At 35.4% G+C, this 17,124-nt stretch overlaps 1 protein-coding gene across 14 annotated transcripts; it reads right to left on the reverse strand.

Moving 5' to 3' along the window:
- Positions 1-322: 322 nt before the first annotated feature.
- On the reverse strand, positions 323-15,197 carry LOC115983961 (putative disease resistance protein RGA4). Of its 14 annotated transcripts, none has more exons than XM_031106830.1 (18): positions 11,520-15,195; positions 11,295-11,403; positions 11,107-11,169; positions 10,561-10,644; positions 10,292-10,424; positions 9,873-9,960; positions 9,562-9,706; positions 9,415-9,452; positions 9,199-9,302; positions 8,478-8,611; positions 4,875-5,649; positions 4,232-4,329; positions 4,008-4,148; positions 3,309-3,487; positions 2,710-2,895; positions 2,181-2,274; positions 1,899-1,976; positions 323-789 (listed from the first exon to the last, which is right to left on the reverse strand). In XM_031106830.1, coding segments are annotated over exons 1-3 (3,588 nt in total). In that variant the 5' UTR covers positions 14,998-15,195; the 3' UTR covers positions 323-789; positions 1,899-1,976; positions 2,181-2,274; positions 2,710-2,895; positions 3,309-3,487; positions 4,008-4,148; positions 4,232-4,329; positions 4,875-5,649; positions 8,478-8,611; positions 9,199-9,302; positions 9,415-9,452; positions 9,562-9,706; positions 9,873-9,960; positions 10,292-10,424; positions 10,561-10,644; positions 11,107-11,168. The 14 variants fall into 14 exon arrangements, with proteins under 14 accessions (XP_030962690.1, XP_030962686.1, XP_030962688.1 ...); XM_031106826.1 differs by having other exon boundaries at positions 323-583; positions 687-789; positions 2,710-3,487; XM_031106828.1 differs by adding an exon at positions 4,660-4,700 and having other exon boundaries at positions 2,710-3,487.
- Between the last annotated feature and the right edge of the window lie 1,927 nt (positions 15,198-17,124).

Consider the following 17,124-nt stretch of genomic DNA (forward strand, 5'->3'; position numbering starts at 1 on the left):
TTGAAAGCCAACTTGTGCCCAAATAATTGTGTGTAATCTTATTAGTGTACATTTGGATACCGTTTATTTTACTGAAAATTGAAAATAATAAAAATCATTTTTCAGTTACTGTTTACTTTTAAAATTACTGTTCGCATGCCTATTTGCACTGTTCATGGCAATATGCGCTGGTTTTAAAAAAAAAAAAAAGCCTGAAACGCGGACGTCCAAAACAAAAAAAAAAAAAAAAAAAAAAAAAAAAAGCCTGAAACGCGGACGTCCAAAACAAAACAAAGAAAAAAAAAAAAAAAAAAAAGCCTTAAACACGGACGTCCAAAACGCGGACGTGCAAACCAAATAAACACTTAATAGAATGAAACTTCTGTACACATATACTCAATTCCAGGATTCACTACTTCAAGGATCCTACCTAAACATGACTAAAAAAAAAAAAATGAAAAACATACATATTCAAATATCCAATCTGTGCCAAGACCATATTTACAAATTTTTTTGGAACCTCAACTGTTGGAAATATGATTACCTGATATTTTACAGGTTTCCTATTTCGAAATGTCTAGAACTCCATGGTATGGTAAGCAACCTTGAGAAAAAAGTGCAAAGACTTCATGGTATGGTAAGCAACTTTGAGAAATTGGCGCAAAGATGAAATCAAAATGTCTTGTTTATGATTTTACAACACTCACCAAACAATCCTTTTGTTCATGGAACTCATCAAATCCAAGAATCACTTGAGAAAGCCACATATTGTCGTAGAAAGCTGGCTATACAAATGTACTTGATAAAAGCCTGAAACACCAGCATTAAAATGATGCATCAAGTTCTACTGTTACTATCAGTAGAAAACATAGCTCCAAAAAAAATAAGGATTTGTCTTGACTGCAATATTTAGTCTGTAATGACAATAACAATAATTAATAGGTGCTTGATCTCTATAAAGTATAGTTGGTGTTATAAACATGTCAGAGGTAGAATTTTTTTTTTAGCTCAAACCAACCAACAATATTAAATCAACAAAGTGAGAAAACTTAGTTTGTTGTTCTGGTAACATATAGTAATATTTTCCTTATAAATATTAAGCAACTTTTCACAGTAAAACCATGATGCTTGAAAATTATATATTTTATTATAAAGCATGATCCCATAGTGATTTAATTTTAGATAACAAATTGTGATACATGGTATCAAGGTAGTCAGAGGCGAAAGGCGACCTTAAGGCACCAAGGCCTTGTATCGCCCGAGGCGTGAGGCGACAAAAAGGCGCTAACCCGAGTAAAGCGAGGCGCCAAATCCTTAATATATTTATTATACATATAGAACTTAAATCATATGTACCTAGTGTATTATAATATTATAATTAAGTGTTTTTTAATGTGTAGCATGAAGAAGTTAGGTCTATCACTTATTTCAAAATAGGATTAACATGGTTTAGGCTCTATTAGTTAGTTCTAACAATACGTTTTACAATAAGCTTCTATATAACAATAAGTCTTACAAAACAAATTTGTAAATTAATTTAACTAACAATAGATTTTATAACAGGCCTTTTGAAATTAATAGTCTAAAAATAGGTTTTCCAACAAACTTCTATAAAAAAAATAAAATAAAATAAAAATAAAAAATTTAATTTTAAAAAAAAAAAAATTTGAGGCTCTTGCCTTAGCGCCTTTTTCATGGCTTAAGGCGGTCGCCTTGCTGGCCTAGGCTCTAAAGGCAAGCGCCTCACTAAAGGTGCCTCGCCTTTAGAGCCTTTGAGGCACCTTAATGGCACCTCGCCTCGCCCAGGCGCCTAGGCGAGCCGGGGCGCTCGCCTATGACTACACTGCATGGTATTATTAGTAGACATGACAGACAATTGTAAGCTTATATATAAAAAGGAATTGAAGCAAAGGGAATACCTGTACAGTGAGGTGATTCCTACAGCATGGTTACCGGATTCAATTCCCCAAGTAATATTACCTTGTGCCAATTTGACTCTATTTACACAACGGGAAAAAACGCACATCAAATACATCCCGATTGAAAATACAAATATGAAATTTATTCAGTGTAAGAAATTAAATAAAAGAAAATTTCACATTATTTTTTTTTTGCTTAACATGCAGAGATATAAGTCAAAGAATGAGAAGATTATGAGCAGATAAAAGGGGGAAAGGAAAAGAAAAGAAAGGTGATAGTACCAGTGAGTGAGTTATTGAGTTGTTGAACAATTGCAGCACCCAAAAGCTTTAATTAAGTCCCACTTCTTAAGAGTAGGTTTCTTTGGTTCTTCATCTGAAATGAAAAACATAAAGATTCAAATATCCAATCTGTGCCAAAACCATATTTACAAATTTATTTGGAACTCAAACAGTTGGAAATAATATTACCTAATATTTTACAAGTTTCCTATCTCAAAATGTGTCTACAACTTCATGGTATGGTAAGCAACATTGAGAAATTAGAGCTAAGATGAAAGCAAATGTCTTGTTTACGATTTGACAAAATTCACCAAACAATCCTTTTGCTCATGGAACTAATCAAGTTAAGAAGTCTATAAGTGCCAATAGTCTTCATTTATAAGAACCTATTAGATCAACGTTTAAGAAATAAATTTAGAGAATAAGTGAGAAAGTAACTAATTTTCTACCAATCCATGCTTATTGCCAAAAAAATGAAGAAGAGAAAGATAAATTAAAAAGAGAAGGAAGAAAGAAATAATTTTTCTACCATATTTGTGAGTGCCAGGAGGTGGGGCAGTCCAGCACAAAGCTTTGTTGGATTTCAGCCAAAATGCAGTTGATAAGGCACCTTTGTAGTCCTTGAAAGTTCTCCTAGCAGTTTCCCATATTTGGATGGGAAGTGATGAGGTTGTCTCATGTACCATCTGATTCTGGCTGTACCAAATAGGCCAGGCTGTGACAAAAAAAGTTTCCAAGTCTTGAGTGGTGCCATTGGTGATGAACTGAAATGCAAGATCAGTAAAATCCCCAGAATTTGTCTCCTAATCCACGGGAAAGTTTAGACAACTGCTCCACCCCTCTTTGGGAGTGTCACACTGTATGAGGGCATGCAGAGTACTTTCAGGGCACAAGTCACACACAGGGCAAATACCATATGTGCTTACTCCTCTGGTTCTTAGGCAATGCATAGTGGGAAGGCATTCATGCAGGCAAGTCAGGCGAAGATTCTGATCTTTGCCAGGATGTTGAGGTGCCACATCCTTTTCCAAAGAGGGGAGTGAGGATCATCGCTTGAGTTTTCACCCTCATTAGATGGATGAATGATTGGAAGTGCTACATAGTAAACGTTTTTGACAGAGAATTCACCTTTCTTGCTTCCAATTCATATGATTTGATCATCTGGGAGGGTGTAGCTGAGAGGGATGTTTAGGATGATGTATGCTTCAAAGGTAGGAAGGTTCTTCTAACAACACCAACCTTCCAACACCTTGTGTCTTCATCAATGAGCGCCGAGACCATGGGGGAAATATCTTCAAATAACAATTCTGATGCATGCATAATAATACTTAGAAACAGATACAAGCACGACAAGCAAAAATTTACAAACTTAATGTACTGGAATACAAAAACAACTGTTCAACCATTACTAATTCAGATACATTGACTAATTCTCACAGGAGTCATGAGTTTATTTACATACTTTGTCAAAGCAATTATCATGTATCTCAATGTAAGTATGGAATTAGAAAGCAGTACATCACCTTATACATGGGTTATCATTTACTCTACACCTCTCATCATATTAGCACGTGAAATGGAACAAATCAAGAATAGATATTAGTACATAAACTGACAACAAGAAGTCATATGGACTGACAAACAATCTACAAGTAAATCAGGTCTTAAAGAGGTGAAAGAAGAAACAAGGGGGAAATGACAAAAAGGACTCTAGAGAGATAAATTAGGATATTGCATGAGTTGCCATATTTCATGAAAAACAAAATTCAAAAATTGAAACCTAATCTATGAGGAAAGATTTAATTAGGTTAGGAAAGAGATAGTTACCATTCTTTTTCTTAGCATCTGCATAATTTTTGTACCAAGTAGATTTAGAAAAACATGCAGTACTAAACTCTTGTCTGCTGTATTATCAATTATTCTCAGGCTTTTGCACATAGAACCCAATAAATAATAAACTCCCCATACCTGAAACCAAAGGGAAAAGCTCAGGGAGAATTAATCTGGTACTTAATAAATTTGAAGGGAACTAAGAATGGAGATGTATGCACCTGTAGACACACAGGTTAAATGAGCTAATTCCAGCAGCATGGTTGCAAGATTTGATTCTCCCTGCAGTATTACCTTGATATCACCTTTAGCCAAATTCCTATTTAAACAATAGTTGAAGCACATCAAATACATCATCTCATCAAAGCAATTTGAGATACAAAGATAAAATTTATTAGAAAGAAGAAAATGATGCAGGAAAAGTCACGGTTTTTTTTTTTTTTTTTCCTTAATATGCAAAAGTTATAAATTAAAGATCTAAAATCCTAACAGCAGATAAAGGGTTAAAAAAAAATCAAAAGGAAATGAGATAATACAAGTGAGTTCAGTCTAATAAGCCTTGGTATCCATTCCAACATCCCATGACAACAAAGAGAGGAAGTTCGTGTTTAAAAGTATTGATCTTTCTCGTTTAGGTGAACAGTCTCACCTTCACTTAGAAAGACAACTTCTGCCCAGAAAAGAATTTACCTATATAACATAATTGGAAATGTTTTATAAAAAAATGAAGAAAAATGTCCAATTTGTGTAAAGACCTTATAATTTTACTTTGGAACTCAAAATTTTTGAAAATAATATTGCCAAAAAAATGAAGAAGAGAAAGATAAATTAAAAAGAGAAGGTAGAAAGTAATATTTTTTCTACCATATTTGTGAGTGCCAGGAGGGGGGCAGTCCAGCACAAAGCTGGGTTGGATTTCAGCTGAAATGCAGTTAATAAGGCGCCTTTGTAGTCCTTGACAGTTCTCCTAGCACTTTCCCATATTTGGATGGGAAGTGATGAGGTTGAGTCATGTACCATTTGATTCCGGTTGTACCAAATAGGCTAGGCTGTGACGAAAAAAAAGTTTCCAAGTCTTGAGTGGTGCCATTGGTGATGAACTGAAGTGCTAGATCAAAATAATCCCCAGAATTTGTCTCCTAATCCACTGGACAGTTTAGCCAATTGCTCCACACCTCTTTGGGAGTGTCACAGTGTATGAGGGCATGCAGAGTATTTTCAGGGCACTAGTCACACACAGCAAATACCATCTGTGCTTACTCCTCTGGTTCTTAGGAAATGAACAGTGGGGAGGGCATTCATGCAGGCACACTAGGCGAAGATTCTGATCTTTGCTGGGATGTTGAGGAGCCACATCCTTCTCCAAAGAGGGGAGCGAGGATCATCTCTTGAGCTTTCACCCTCATTAAATGGATGAATGATTGGAAGTGCTACATAGTAAGCGCTTTTGACAGAGAATTCACCTTTCTTGTTTCCAATCCAGATGATTTGATCATCTGGGAGGGTGTAGCTGAGAGGGATGTTTAGGATGATGTTTGCTTCAAAGGTAGGAAGGTTCTTCTAACAACATCAACCTTCCAATGCCTTATGTCTTCATCAATAAGCACTGAGACCATGGGGAAATATCTTCAAAACAATTCTGATGCATGCATAATAATACTTAGAAACAGATACAAGCATGACAAGCAAAAATTTACAAACTTAATATACTGGAATACAAACGCAACTGTTCAACCATTACTAATTCAGATACGCAGGCTCACATCTCACAGGACTCATGAGTTTATTTAAATACTTTGTCAAAGCAATTATCCATGTATCTCAATGTAAGTATGGAATTAGAAAGTACTACATCACCTTGTACATGGGGGAGTTCTGATGATGTTTTCAGATATCCGCTTGTTGCTTGGGATAAGGTTGTTAGGCCGGTGGAGATAGGGGGTTTGGGGATTCGGAAGATTGGGCTTTTTAATCAAGCTCTACTTGGGAAATGGCTTTGGCAATTTGGGAAGGAAGTTACTCATTTATGGCGTCAGGTAATACAAACGCAACTGTTCAACCATTACTAATTCAGATACGCAGGCTCACATCTCACAGGACTCATGAGTTTATTTACATACTTTGTCAAAGCAATTATCCATGTATCTCAATGTAAGTATGGAATTAGAAAGTGCTACATCACCTTGTACATGGGGGAGTTCTGATGATGTTTTCAGATATCCGCTTGTTGCTTGGGATAAGGTTGTTTGGCCGGTGGAGATAAGGGGGTTTGGGGATTCGGAAGATTGGGCTTTTTAATCAAGCTCTACTTGGGAAATGGCTTTGGTAATTTGGGAAGGAAGTTACTCATTTATGGCGTCAGGTAATAGCCACCAAATATGGAGAGGATAGTGGAGGTTGGTGCACTAGAGTTGTGAGAGGGACTAATGGTTGTGGGTTATGGAAGAATATCAGGAGAGGGCAATCGTATTCGGTTTTGGCACGACCCTTGGAGCGGCCCTACTCCTTTGAAGGAATTATACCCGGAATTGTTTGCATGTGCTATGGTTAAGGAAGCTCTAATTTCTGACATATTAATCTTTGCACCAGACAGGGGAGGTAGGAGTTGGAACTTCCGTTTCCGACGTAATTTTAATGAAGCGGAGTTGAGGAGGTTTTATTCTTTCTATGGGCATGTTTCTGCCAGGATTCCTAGTGGGGAGGGGGAGGACATCTTGATTTGGCAATTGAATCGTAATGGTGTCTTTGATGTGCGATCCTTTTATATTGCTTTATTGAAAGCCCCTTCTGTTTCTTTCCCTTGGCAGAGCATTTGGTGTGTAACAGTACCTAAAAGGGTCTCTTTCTTTTTATGGACTGCTGCTAGGGGTGGGATTCTCACAATTGATAACCTGGTTAAGAAGACCATGCCCCTTGTCAACTGGTGTTGTTTATGTAGGTGTGATGAGGAGACTGTGGATCATCTTTTGATCCATTGTAAGTTTGCATCTGCTTTGTGGAGTGAGGTCCTTAGTATGTTTGGGGTTCAGTGGGTGATGCCGGACACTATTGTTTCTCTTCTTTTTGCTTGGAGGAATTGGTTGGGAACTTACTCTTCAAAGGTTTGGAATTTGGTATCAGCTTTCCTTATGTGGTTAGTATGGAAGGAACGCAATGCCTGAACTTTTGAGGACGTTGAGAGTCCTATAGATAAGTTGAAGACCTTGCTTGCTAGGACTTTGTTTAAGTGGTCTCGTATTTGGGGGCTTACGCATTGTAGTTCCTTGTCTGATTTCCTTAACCCTATTAGTCTTTCCTTATGATTTGACTGTATCTGTTTCAAGGGTAGTGTGTTTACAATCGTAAAGACATTGTTCTTTTTCATCAATAAAACTCTTATTATCTATCCAAAAAAAATCATTTTCTCATCATATTAGCACGTGAAATGGAACAAATCAAGAATAGATATTAGTACATAAACTGACAACAAGAAGTCATATAGAATCTACAAGTAAATCAGGTCTTAAGGAGGTGAAAGAAGAAACAAGGGGGAAATGACTTAAAGGACTCTAGAGAGAGAAATTAGGATATTGTATGAGTTGCCTCCTTGGATAGTTCACTAAAGGAAGCTATGGATTGTTGTGAGAAACTGCCAACATGAATGTACGTGATAAAAGCTTGAAAGTGCACGCATTAAAGTGATGCATCAAGTCCTATTGCTAATATCCTTGAAGCATCAAGTTCTGTTGCTAATATCTCTATAGAAAGGATTGCTTCACAAAACAATAGTGCTAACTATATTATTTAGTCTGTCATAGCAACACCAATAATTAGAAGATTTTTGGATCTCTAGTTTTATAATATATGATAATTAGTGTTATGAAACATATGCTAGAGATTTTCTTTTTCTTTTTCTTTTCCAAGCAACCTATAATTCAAAAATTGATAGTGAGAAAAATATAGTAGTTTGCTGTTTCGATAACATATAGGAATATTTTCCATTTTATTTGATTTTATCAAATGATTTTAAAAAAATTGAGCTGTGTTTTCAAATAAGACCAAGCCACAAGAGAAAATTGCGAGTCATTATTATTATGATTGTGATTTGAAGATATAACAGCAAGTTAGGTGCTTACATATAAAAAGGATTTGAAATAGCAAAATTCCTATACAATGAGCTAATTCCAGCAGCATGGTTGCAAGAATTAATTCTCCCTTTATCAAAAATAAATAAATAAAATAATTCTCCCTGCAATATTACCTCTATATCACCTTGAGCCAAATATTACTCTGTTTAAACAGTATTTGAAGCACATCAAATACATCATGTCATCAACACAATTTGAGATGCAAAGATGCAATTTATTAGAATGAAGAAAATGTTGAAGGAAAAGTCACATGTTTTTTATTAAAATGCAAAAGCCATAAATTAAATATCGAAGATCCTAAGAGCGGATGAAGGGTAAAAAGAGGAAATGAGAAAAATACCAGTGAGTTCAGTCAAATAAGCCTTGGTATCCTTTCCAACATCCCGCGACCAAAAAGAGAGGAAGTTCATGTTTAAAAGAATTGATCTTACTCGTTTAGGTAAACAGTCTTGCCTTCACCTTGAAAACCAACTTCTGCCAGAAAAGAATTTACTTATATAACATAATTGGAAATTTTTATGAAAAATGAAGAAAAAGGGACCAATTTGTGTAAAGACCTTATAATTTTACTTTGGAACTCAAATCGCTGGAAATTAAATCATTTATTCTCTTTTGTCTGATAGCTATTGTTGTCTAGTATTCAATTTAAAAGCCATTAGAAAGGTTATGAACTCCTGTTCTCGAGAATAGAGGTGCTAGATTTTATTTTATTTTATTTTATTTTTGGAAAATCAGGCATAAATTTCATTGAAACCAAGCCAAAAACCAGCAACTCAAATGCAACAGCAAGTCTGAAGCAGCAGACAGAGCACTAAGACAATTAGAACTCAGGACAACAATACAATACAAATACACCAGCAAGCCTGAAACTATCTGACAGAGCACTAAACAAAAATTCCAACAAGGTGTTAGATTTATGTGATATTTCACAGGTGCCATATCTCTAATATAGCTCCATGGTATGCTAAGCAACCTTAAGAAATTAATCCAAAGATGAAAGAAATGCCTTCTTTATTAAATAACAGAACTCTCCAAGCAACCCTTGTTCAATGAAGTCTTACTGGTTGAGAAGTCCAAAAATCATTCACCATGAAATTATGCTATCCTTAAAAGCAGGTAATACTTTGAGTGGTAACACCAAGCTATAGCTTTCATCCATGGTAACCTATCAGACCAAAGTTTGAGAAATAAAAAGGTGAATAAGTGAGTGAATAAGTTTTCCACCATATTTCAAAATAGGAAAAAGTTTTGAGAGGAAATGAGGATCCATAGCTAACCTCAAAACTTGGGAATAACGCTTTGTTGATGATGTTGCCTATCATATTGCCAGAAAAATAAAATAAAAAAATAAAATAAAAATTTAAAAACTCAAAAATCAAAGCCTATGAGGAAAGATTTAATGTGGTAAGGAATGCAATAGTTACCATTATTTTCTTCTTGTTTCTGTGTAAACTTCGCATGGTCTAGTTTGGAAAAAAAAACATGCACTTTTAAAATCTTGCCTACTTTAGTATTCATTTCTCCTCAGGTTTTTGCATATAGAGCCCAATAAATGATAAACTCATCAACCTAAAACCAAAGGGTAAATTTAAGAGTGAACGAGATTAGTATCTGAGAAATATGGTTCTGTAGTATACTAACTGTATATTTGGACCTTGTCTTTTTGTTTGATAAAATACTTACTTATATACTGATAAAAAAAAGTACTTGAGAAATTTGGAGGGATATGAGAAACCTGTATACACACTGCAGCTAAATCCTTCCAAAATAAATTTCAATATCTGGGATGTGAGCAGCTTAATGCACTCATGACCTATTTCCTCCTGCATTTTTCAAATAAATTCATATTATTTTGGTTCACAGGAATTAAATTCCTCCTCTTCCTCTTCCTTTCCCATTCAATAGATAAAGATAAAATGTCTCAAAAAAAGAACTATGATGCAAACACATCTTGTTTTCTATACAAACTAGTGAAACAGCTCCCACATTACTAGGGAAAGTATCATTGGATATTTAGAGATGAAAGAAAAAGGACATACAAAAATTATACCTAGAAACAGAATTAGACAAGAGAAGTAAAAGTTGCAAATATAAAATACTAAAATATACAAAAGCAGTAGTTACACAATTGCAATTTTAGATAAGTAGGCTTACCTTTCACAGGAGTCTTGAGGCTATATGCAAACTGTATGAAAGCAATCATCTCTGTATCTCAATGCACTTTGAGATCAAAAGCACTACACTTACACATGGGGCCCTATATTTATTCTCTACTTCTTGTCTTGTGCTGATGCATGTGACATACAGTAAAACAAGAATTGATGTTAGTATCTGAAGATGCAAAGATGCGAAAGATGATGCGAAAGAAGAAACAAAAGAAGTAAGCACAAAGGACACTTGAGAGGGAGGTTAGGATATTGTACATGAGTTACTTCCATTGATGAATCACTTGAGAAAGCCACATATTGTTGTTGAAATCTGGCTATATAAATGTACATGATAAAAGCCTGCAGCACTCGCATTAAAATGATGCATCAGATTCTACTGTTACTATCAGTAGAAAAACTAGCTTAAAAAGAAAAGAAAAAAGGATTTGTCTCTATAAAGTATATTTGGTATTATAATTTATAAAACATGTTAGTGGTAGAATTCGTGTTTTTTTAGCTCAAACCAGCCAACAATATTAAAATCAACAAACTGAGAAAACTTAGATAGTTCGATGTTTCGGTAACATATAGTAACATTTTACTTCTATATATCAACTTATCAAGCTACATTTGAAAATAAAACCATGATGCTTGAAAATTATATTTTGCTACAAAGCATGATCCCATAGTGATTTAACTTAGATAACAAATCTACCTTCTTCAGTCAAAAAAAAAACTTAGATAACAAATTGTGAGAAATGGCATTATCTGTAGACATAACAGAAAATTGGAAGCTTATATATTTAAAATGGAATTGAATACCTGTACAATGAGCTGAATCCTATGGCACGGTTGCCCAGTTCAATTCTCCTAGTAATATTGACTCTGTCTACACAATGGGTAATGAAAGAAAGTTCACATTAATTTTATTCCAAAACATAATTTAAAAAATGAGAATATTATAAGCAGATAAAGGGGGAAAAGGCAAAAGAAAAGAAAGGAGATAGTACCAGTGAGTGAGTTGTTGTGTTGTTGAACAATTGCAGCACCCAAAAGCTTTAATTAAGTCCCAATTCTGACAAGCAGGTTTCTTTGCTTCTTCGTTTGGTTCTTCTTCATCTGAAATTTAATCACCAAGAAATACAGCCGTTGAGAGAGAACAATGGAGAAGAAGAATTGTGCATTTGGATTTTTTTTAATCGAAGGTTGGGAATAAAATGGTGACTTTTACATACCTGGCTCTTCTTCTTGCCGAGACAGATCTCCATACAAATTGGGAATGTGAGAAATTTTATGCCAATCTTCCCCGATTTGCTTCTTGCATCTTTTCAGTAAGATGGGACATCCTCCAATTTCTAGTGCTTGCAAAGAGGTAAGGGCACCGATTCCTTCTGGCAATGATTCCAATTTAGGGCAACGCCAAATGTCTAGTTTCTGCAAACAGGTAAGGGCACCGATTCCTTCTGGCAATGATTCCAAATTAGGGCATTTCCAAATTAGAAGAGATTGAAGAGATATAAGTTTGCAGATCCACTCCGGTATAGCTATCAAACTAGGACACTCCTCAATATGGAGATTTTGTAGAGAGCTGACATATTGAAGCCCCGTTGGGAGAGAGACCAACTTCGGAAGATCATAGAAATGCAAAGAGAGAAGGGTCGTAAGTCCTTGCCATTCCATCTCATCCCAATCATTGGATAAATCAACCACCTCAGACTTCCAAACATTCAGATCTTGAAGTGCCGTAAGATATCGAATGCCTTGAGGAAGAGGACATTTGACTAGATATAGAGTACGGAGAGAAATGAGATTTGGTAGGCACTCCTCTGGCAAAGCTTCTTCCGTGTTCTCTATTTCAATGTAACTTAATTTGGAGAGAGGGGCAACAATTGTAGAAGAAGAAGAAGAAGAAGAAGCAATTGATGGTAGATTCCCTGAAGAAGTCTTGTTGTTTATCATCATCCTCTCTAATGACTGCTTCAAGCTACAATTAATTAGCCACAAACTTTCGAGATATGGAAACAAAGGAAAGGAAGTCAGCTGAGGGCAATCCCTAATATCTAAATGAGAAAGACGAGGAAATGAAGGAAGAGAATCCCTCCTTCCCCGCCACCATCCCTTTAAATTAGGGCAATGCAAAATATCGAGTTTCTCCAAAGATGGGTAGAATAAAGAATCACTGTTATCTCTCTCTGAATCTGATATGTGTTCTAAACAATCCAATCGGTCCAAACGGATAATTTTGAGAGAAGGCAATTGGTCCAACGGTGGAAGATATTGGCATTTTTTACATGAATCTAATTCAAATTGGACAAGATTCGTGAGGGACAAAAACCAATGTGGAAATCTCACTCCCCCGTACTGCTTTAAACTCAATGCTTTGAGATTTTTATGTGGTTGCAAGTCTTCCAGTGACATGTCATTGTAACCAGCACCCGCCTCATCAATGTCTTCTTCTACCCAATTTAAGTTCAACCTATCAAGACGTTGTTTCTCTTTCAAATTTGCATCCTTATACTGTAATGCGGCATCTTTTCCGTGTTTGAGATTTTCAATTGACAGATTTCCTCTTAGCTCATTTAGCCTGTTAAGTTCCTTCAATTCACCATAACTCCTAGGCACTGAATCAATCCTACCCTTACTTATCACAAATCTTGACAATGTTTGAAGATTAGTCAACTGGCCCAATCCATTTGGCATATGAGTCAAACCCGAACACACGTCATCCCAAACAAACCTTAAACGTGAAAACTGGTCAATCTCAAGAAACCTGAGGTTGACTAATTTGTTAATATCTCTTGGCAATTCTTTAAGATTATCACACTGAGAGAGTTTAAGTGTTTGCAAATTGTACAACTTCACAATAGAATTAGGAAGCATCTCAATGGCTTTATTATGAGAAAGATCAAGATATCTTAAATGTTTCAACTTTTTAATAGAACTTGGAATTGTTTTAATCCCCATGTTATGCAAATCCAACAAGCGTATGAACTTAAAACTTGCAATAATTTCACTACAAGTTGAATGGTCCGTATTTATATTACCATACTTTGGTTGACATGGCAAAAGAAATGTTCTTATCCTTCTTGCTTTGGATAGTGAGATCGGAATTTCCGATGATGAGTATAATGTATCCCCAAATGACACATGATGAGTTTTATCATCAATGTCTATCTCTTTTGAATAAATGGTGGTGCTCTCTGATCCTGTTGCTTGTATTGCTACATCATGCATGAGATCATGAATTTTGAATTGTGATATATTGCCCAAGCCATCTTCTTTGACATCTTGAAAGAACGATCTCCAAAGCAAATCCATAAAATACTCATCACCAACATCTTCTGGACATTTCGTTTTGTCATACAACGTGATAAACCCTTGTGCCATCCACATATAAATCAAACTCGATTTTTCAATTTCATAATCCTTTGGAAATATACTACAAAAAGCAAAACATTGATTCAAATGTGATGGGAGATAATCATAACTCAACTTTAATGTTGGTAAAATACCATTGTTATTCTGTGATATTTTCGAAAATTCATTATCTTTAAATGATAACCACTCTTTTTTTGATTTTTTTAAAGACAACAGACCTCCTATTGTTCTTATAGCAAGCGGAACCCCTCCACACTTCTTCAAAATCTCCTTACCAATATTTTCAAAACTTGCACTCTTTGGCTCTTCACCCTCTACAAACGCCATCTTCTTAAATAGAGACCAAGACTGTTTTTCATCTAAACCCTTTAACAAGTGCGGTTGCATAGTTTGTGCAATCTCTGCCACCATTTTAATGCGTGTAGTCAATAATATTCCACTGCCTCTTGCGCCACCCATCAAAATATCTTTCAACCTAAGCCATTTTTCAAGATCCTCATTCCACACATCATCCAACACAAGCAAGTATCTTTTTCCATTAATTTCTTTTTGAAGATCATTGACTAATGTATTCATTTCAAGGGCTTTTGGTTTCTTATTTTTTACGCACTCCATGATTTTCTCGACAATTATTTTCACATCAAAATTGTCAGAGACACACACCCACAATTTTAGCTCAAAATAATTCTTGATTTCTTCATCATTGAAGACAAGTTGAGCAACTGCTGTCTTTCCTAGGCCTCCGATTCCAACTATCGGAAGGACCAAAACATTCTCTTTGGCATTGGCATTCAACAGAGATCGAATAATAGCCTTCTTATCATCCTCCCTCCCTATAACAGCTTCAGCATGTACATGAGAGTAAGACTCTCTTGCCTTATACCGAACTTGTCTCTCCTCGGGACATTCTTCTAAGCCAAACTTGTTCCTAACAGCTGCGATCGCATCAAACCTCTCCCTCATGGCCTTAACCTTATGACCCATTCTAAGACCGTATGCAAGCTGGTTAGATTTGGAAAAGAAGATGCGTACCTCTTTTGCCTTCTTGTCGCGGGTCATCACTTCCCGTCGCAAGGCCTCAGTGGAGATTTCATCCAGCAAGTCATCCGCATCACACATGGCATCCTTAAGGCTTTTCAGCCACAGTTTGATCACTTCACTTTTGTGTTGGTTCGCCTCTGCATCCAGAAGCACAGCTTTGATAATAGAAACTGTCTCCCCAAGTTTGGTAATCTCGTCGTTGAGACTCCAGATGAGCACAATCTCTTTGAGTGCTAGGTTGCCTGCTTTCCCGATAATTCCAGCAGCAACGTCATACAAAACTCCTTCCGCCATTTCTTAATTAGTGAGAATTGAATGAACGCTAGTTTTTGTGAGAACTGAGAACTGGAGGGTAAGAGTAAGACCAGAATGATCTGTGATCTGTGTGACTATGGATGGAGTAGCAGATTGACCAAAAGATAAGACCCTGCTTTTTGAATGCTTGGATGATAGTAAAACACGTAATTGTAGGGTACAAAAAATGCACAGTTCCCCAACTGGCATCAATAATCGAAAGCAGACAAAACACCTCCAATGACCCTTTGAACAGAAAGAAAACCGTGTGGACCACAACTACAAGTACCGTTCCCACCTTCGCCATTATTGAAGCAACCGACACAGTAGTAACTTGTAGTGTGTGTTTGGATAGAACTTATTTTACTGAAACTGAAAACTGAAAACTGAAAATACTGTAGTAAAATAATTTTTAAATGTGTAAATAATACCGTGGGACCCATTTTTAATGAAAAAGTTGATAAAAAGTGAAATTTGTGGGTCTGTGAACAGTGCACGAATGCACTGTTCACTTAAAATTGGTCAAATGTTGCGACTACTGTTTATGTACAGTACATGAACAGTAACCGCTTGTGAGAAAGAAAACGCGTGAACAGCAAAAAAAAAAAAAAAAAAAAAAAAAGAAAGAAAAAAAAAAAAAAGTAGAAAACGCAACGCAGCGCAGCAAACGCGAATACAAACAGACCCGTAGTAGTATCTTTAAAGCCTTTTTGGGTTAACGCAGTGGTTCCCAGTTGGGTTGATTCAGGAAGGACAAAAGCCTAGTCCAAAACATCTCTTAATGGGCTTGAGTGTTTTTGTTCAAAGACTTTGCAGCTGAGTTTTCCACACTTTAGTTTTGGTAGAACCAAGATAATCCACTCAGCCCTTATCAAAAAAAAATAAATAAATAAATAATAATAATAATAATCCACTCGGAAGTTTTCAGGGTTAGGATCCGGTAAAATATTAGTTATTGCACTGGTTCCATTCACCATTTTTGCTCACAAAATTTTTTAACTTTTCACTTTTTTTAACTTTCACTTTTTACATTTTTTAAATTTTTCTTAATTTTTTTGAATCAATAGTTGAGATTGAAAATTGTTTTTTGTAACTATCAATCTCAATTTTCACATGTTAACACAGTTTTGATATCAATTTGTGTACTAATAATACACGAGTTTAGCAAATTAAATCAGATGAATATGTGCACTAAATTTGGCTTGCTTATATATATCATTCTCCCTCTTTTGTCTTTCGGAACAAAAATATATAATTCTAAAAGAATAGTAATGGAAGAACAAAATCTTACAACAATTTATACAACTTTTTAATGGAAATTTCATAGATATTAAATCACAAATAAAATTAACAAATTAACTTGCCAATACGCTAATAACCCAACAACATTCCACCCTTGTGTTTTTTTTTGGTTGGGGAAGTGGGAATTTAAACTTTACATATTTTTGTTGATAATACCAATAAATATCTACCAATCGAACTATAAGACATTACACCCTTGTCGATAGCTATTGCTTAATTGCAAGTTTGATCTCGTTTGTATAAGAGTGCATGAGTTAATTTAAAATTAAAAAAAAAAAAATTATATATTGTTGTCTATGAAGTATATGGGAGTAGTTATTGTGCTGTGTGCTGAGTTTATTTTTCAATTTATTTACTTAATATCTTTATTTTTAAGAAAAATAAGTTAATCCAATGAAACTAAACTCATCAACAATCCTAGAAAGACAAAAGGTCCAACGTTGCTTTTGTTTACAACCACAACTTTGTTTTGGAATGGTACTGAAGGATCTAATCAACGAGTCAATTAAAAGTTGCTTACTTTAACTCAAATGTTGGTTTCAAGAATTATCGATTGTTGTGATCAAGTGCTTGTAATACCAATGGTTAAGACTAAACATTTAGGGCCCGTTTAGTAATGTTGTTTAAGTGTTATAGAAATATGTGTGAGTGAAAAAGTATTGTGAAAATACATGTTGTGTTGTTTAAACAACAAAAATTGCTGTTTAAACAACACAACCAAACATGCCATTATTTACTACATCAAAAATTATAATTGATGGTGAATGCTAGGGATGGCAAATATGACCTGACCCACGTGTACCTAACCCGACCCAACCTGACTCA

This window comes from Quercus lobata, chromosome 4, assembly GCF_001633185.2.
Source record: "Quercus lobata isolate SW786 chromosome 4, ValleyOak3.0 Primary Assembly, whole genome shotgun sequence".
NCBI classification, from domain to species: domain Eukaryota; kingdom Viridiplantae; phylum Streptophyta; class Magnoliopsida; order Fagales; family Fagaceae; genus Quercus; species Quercus lobata.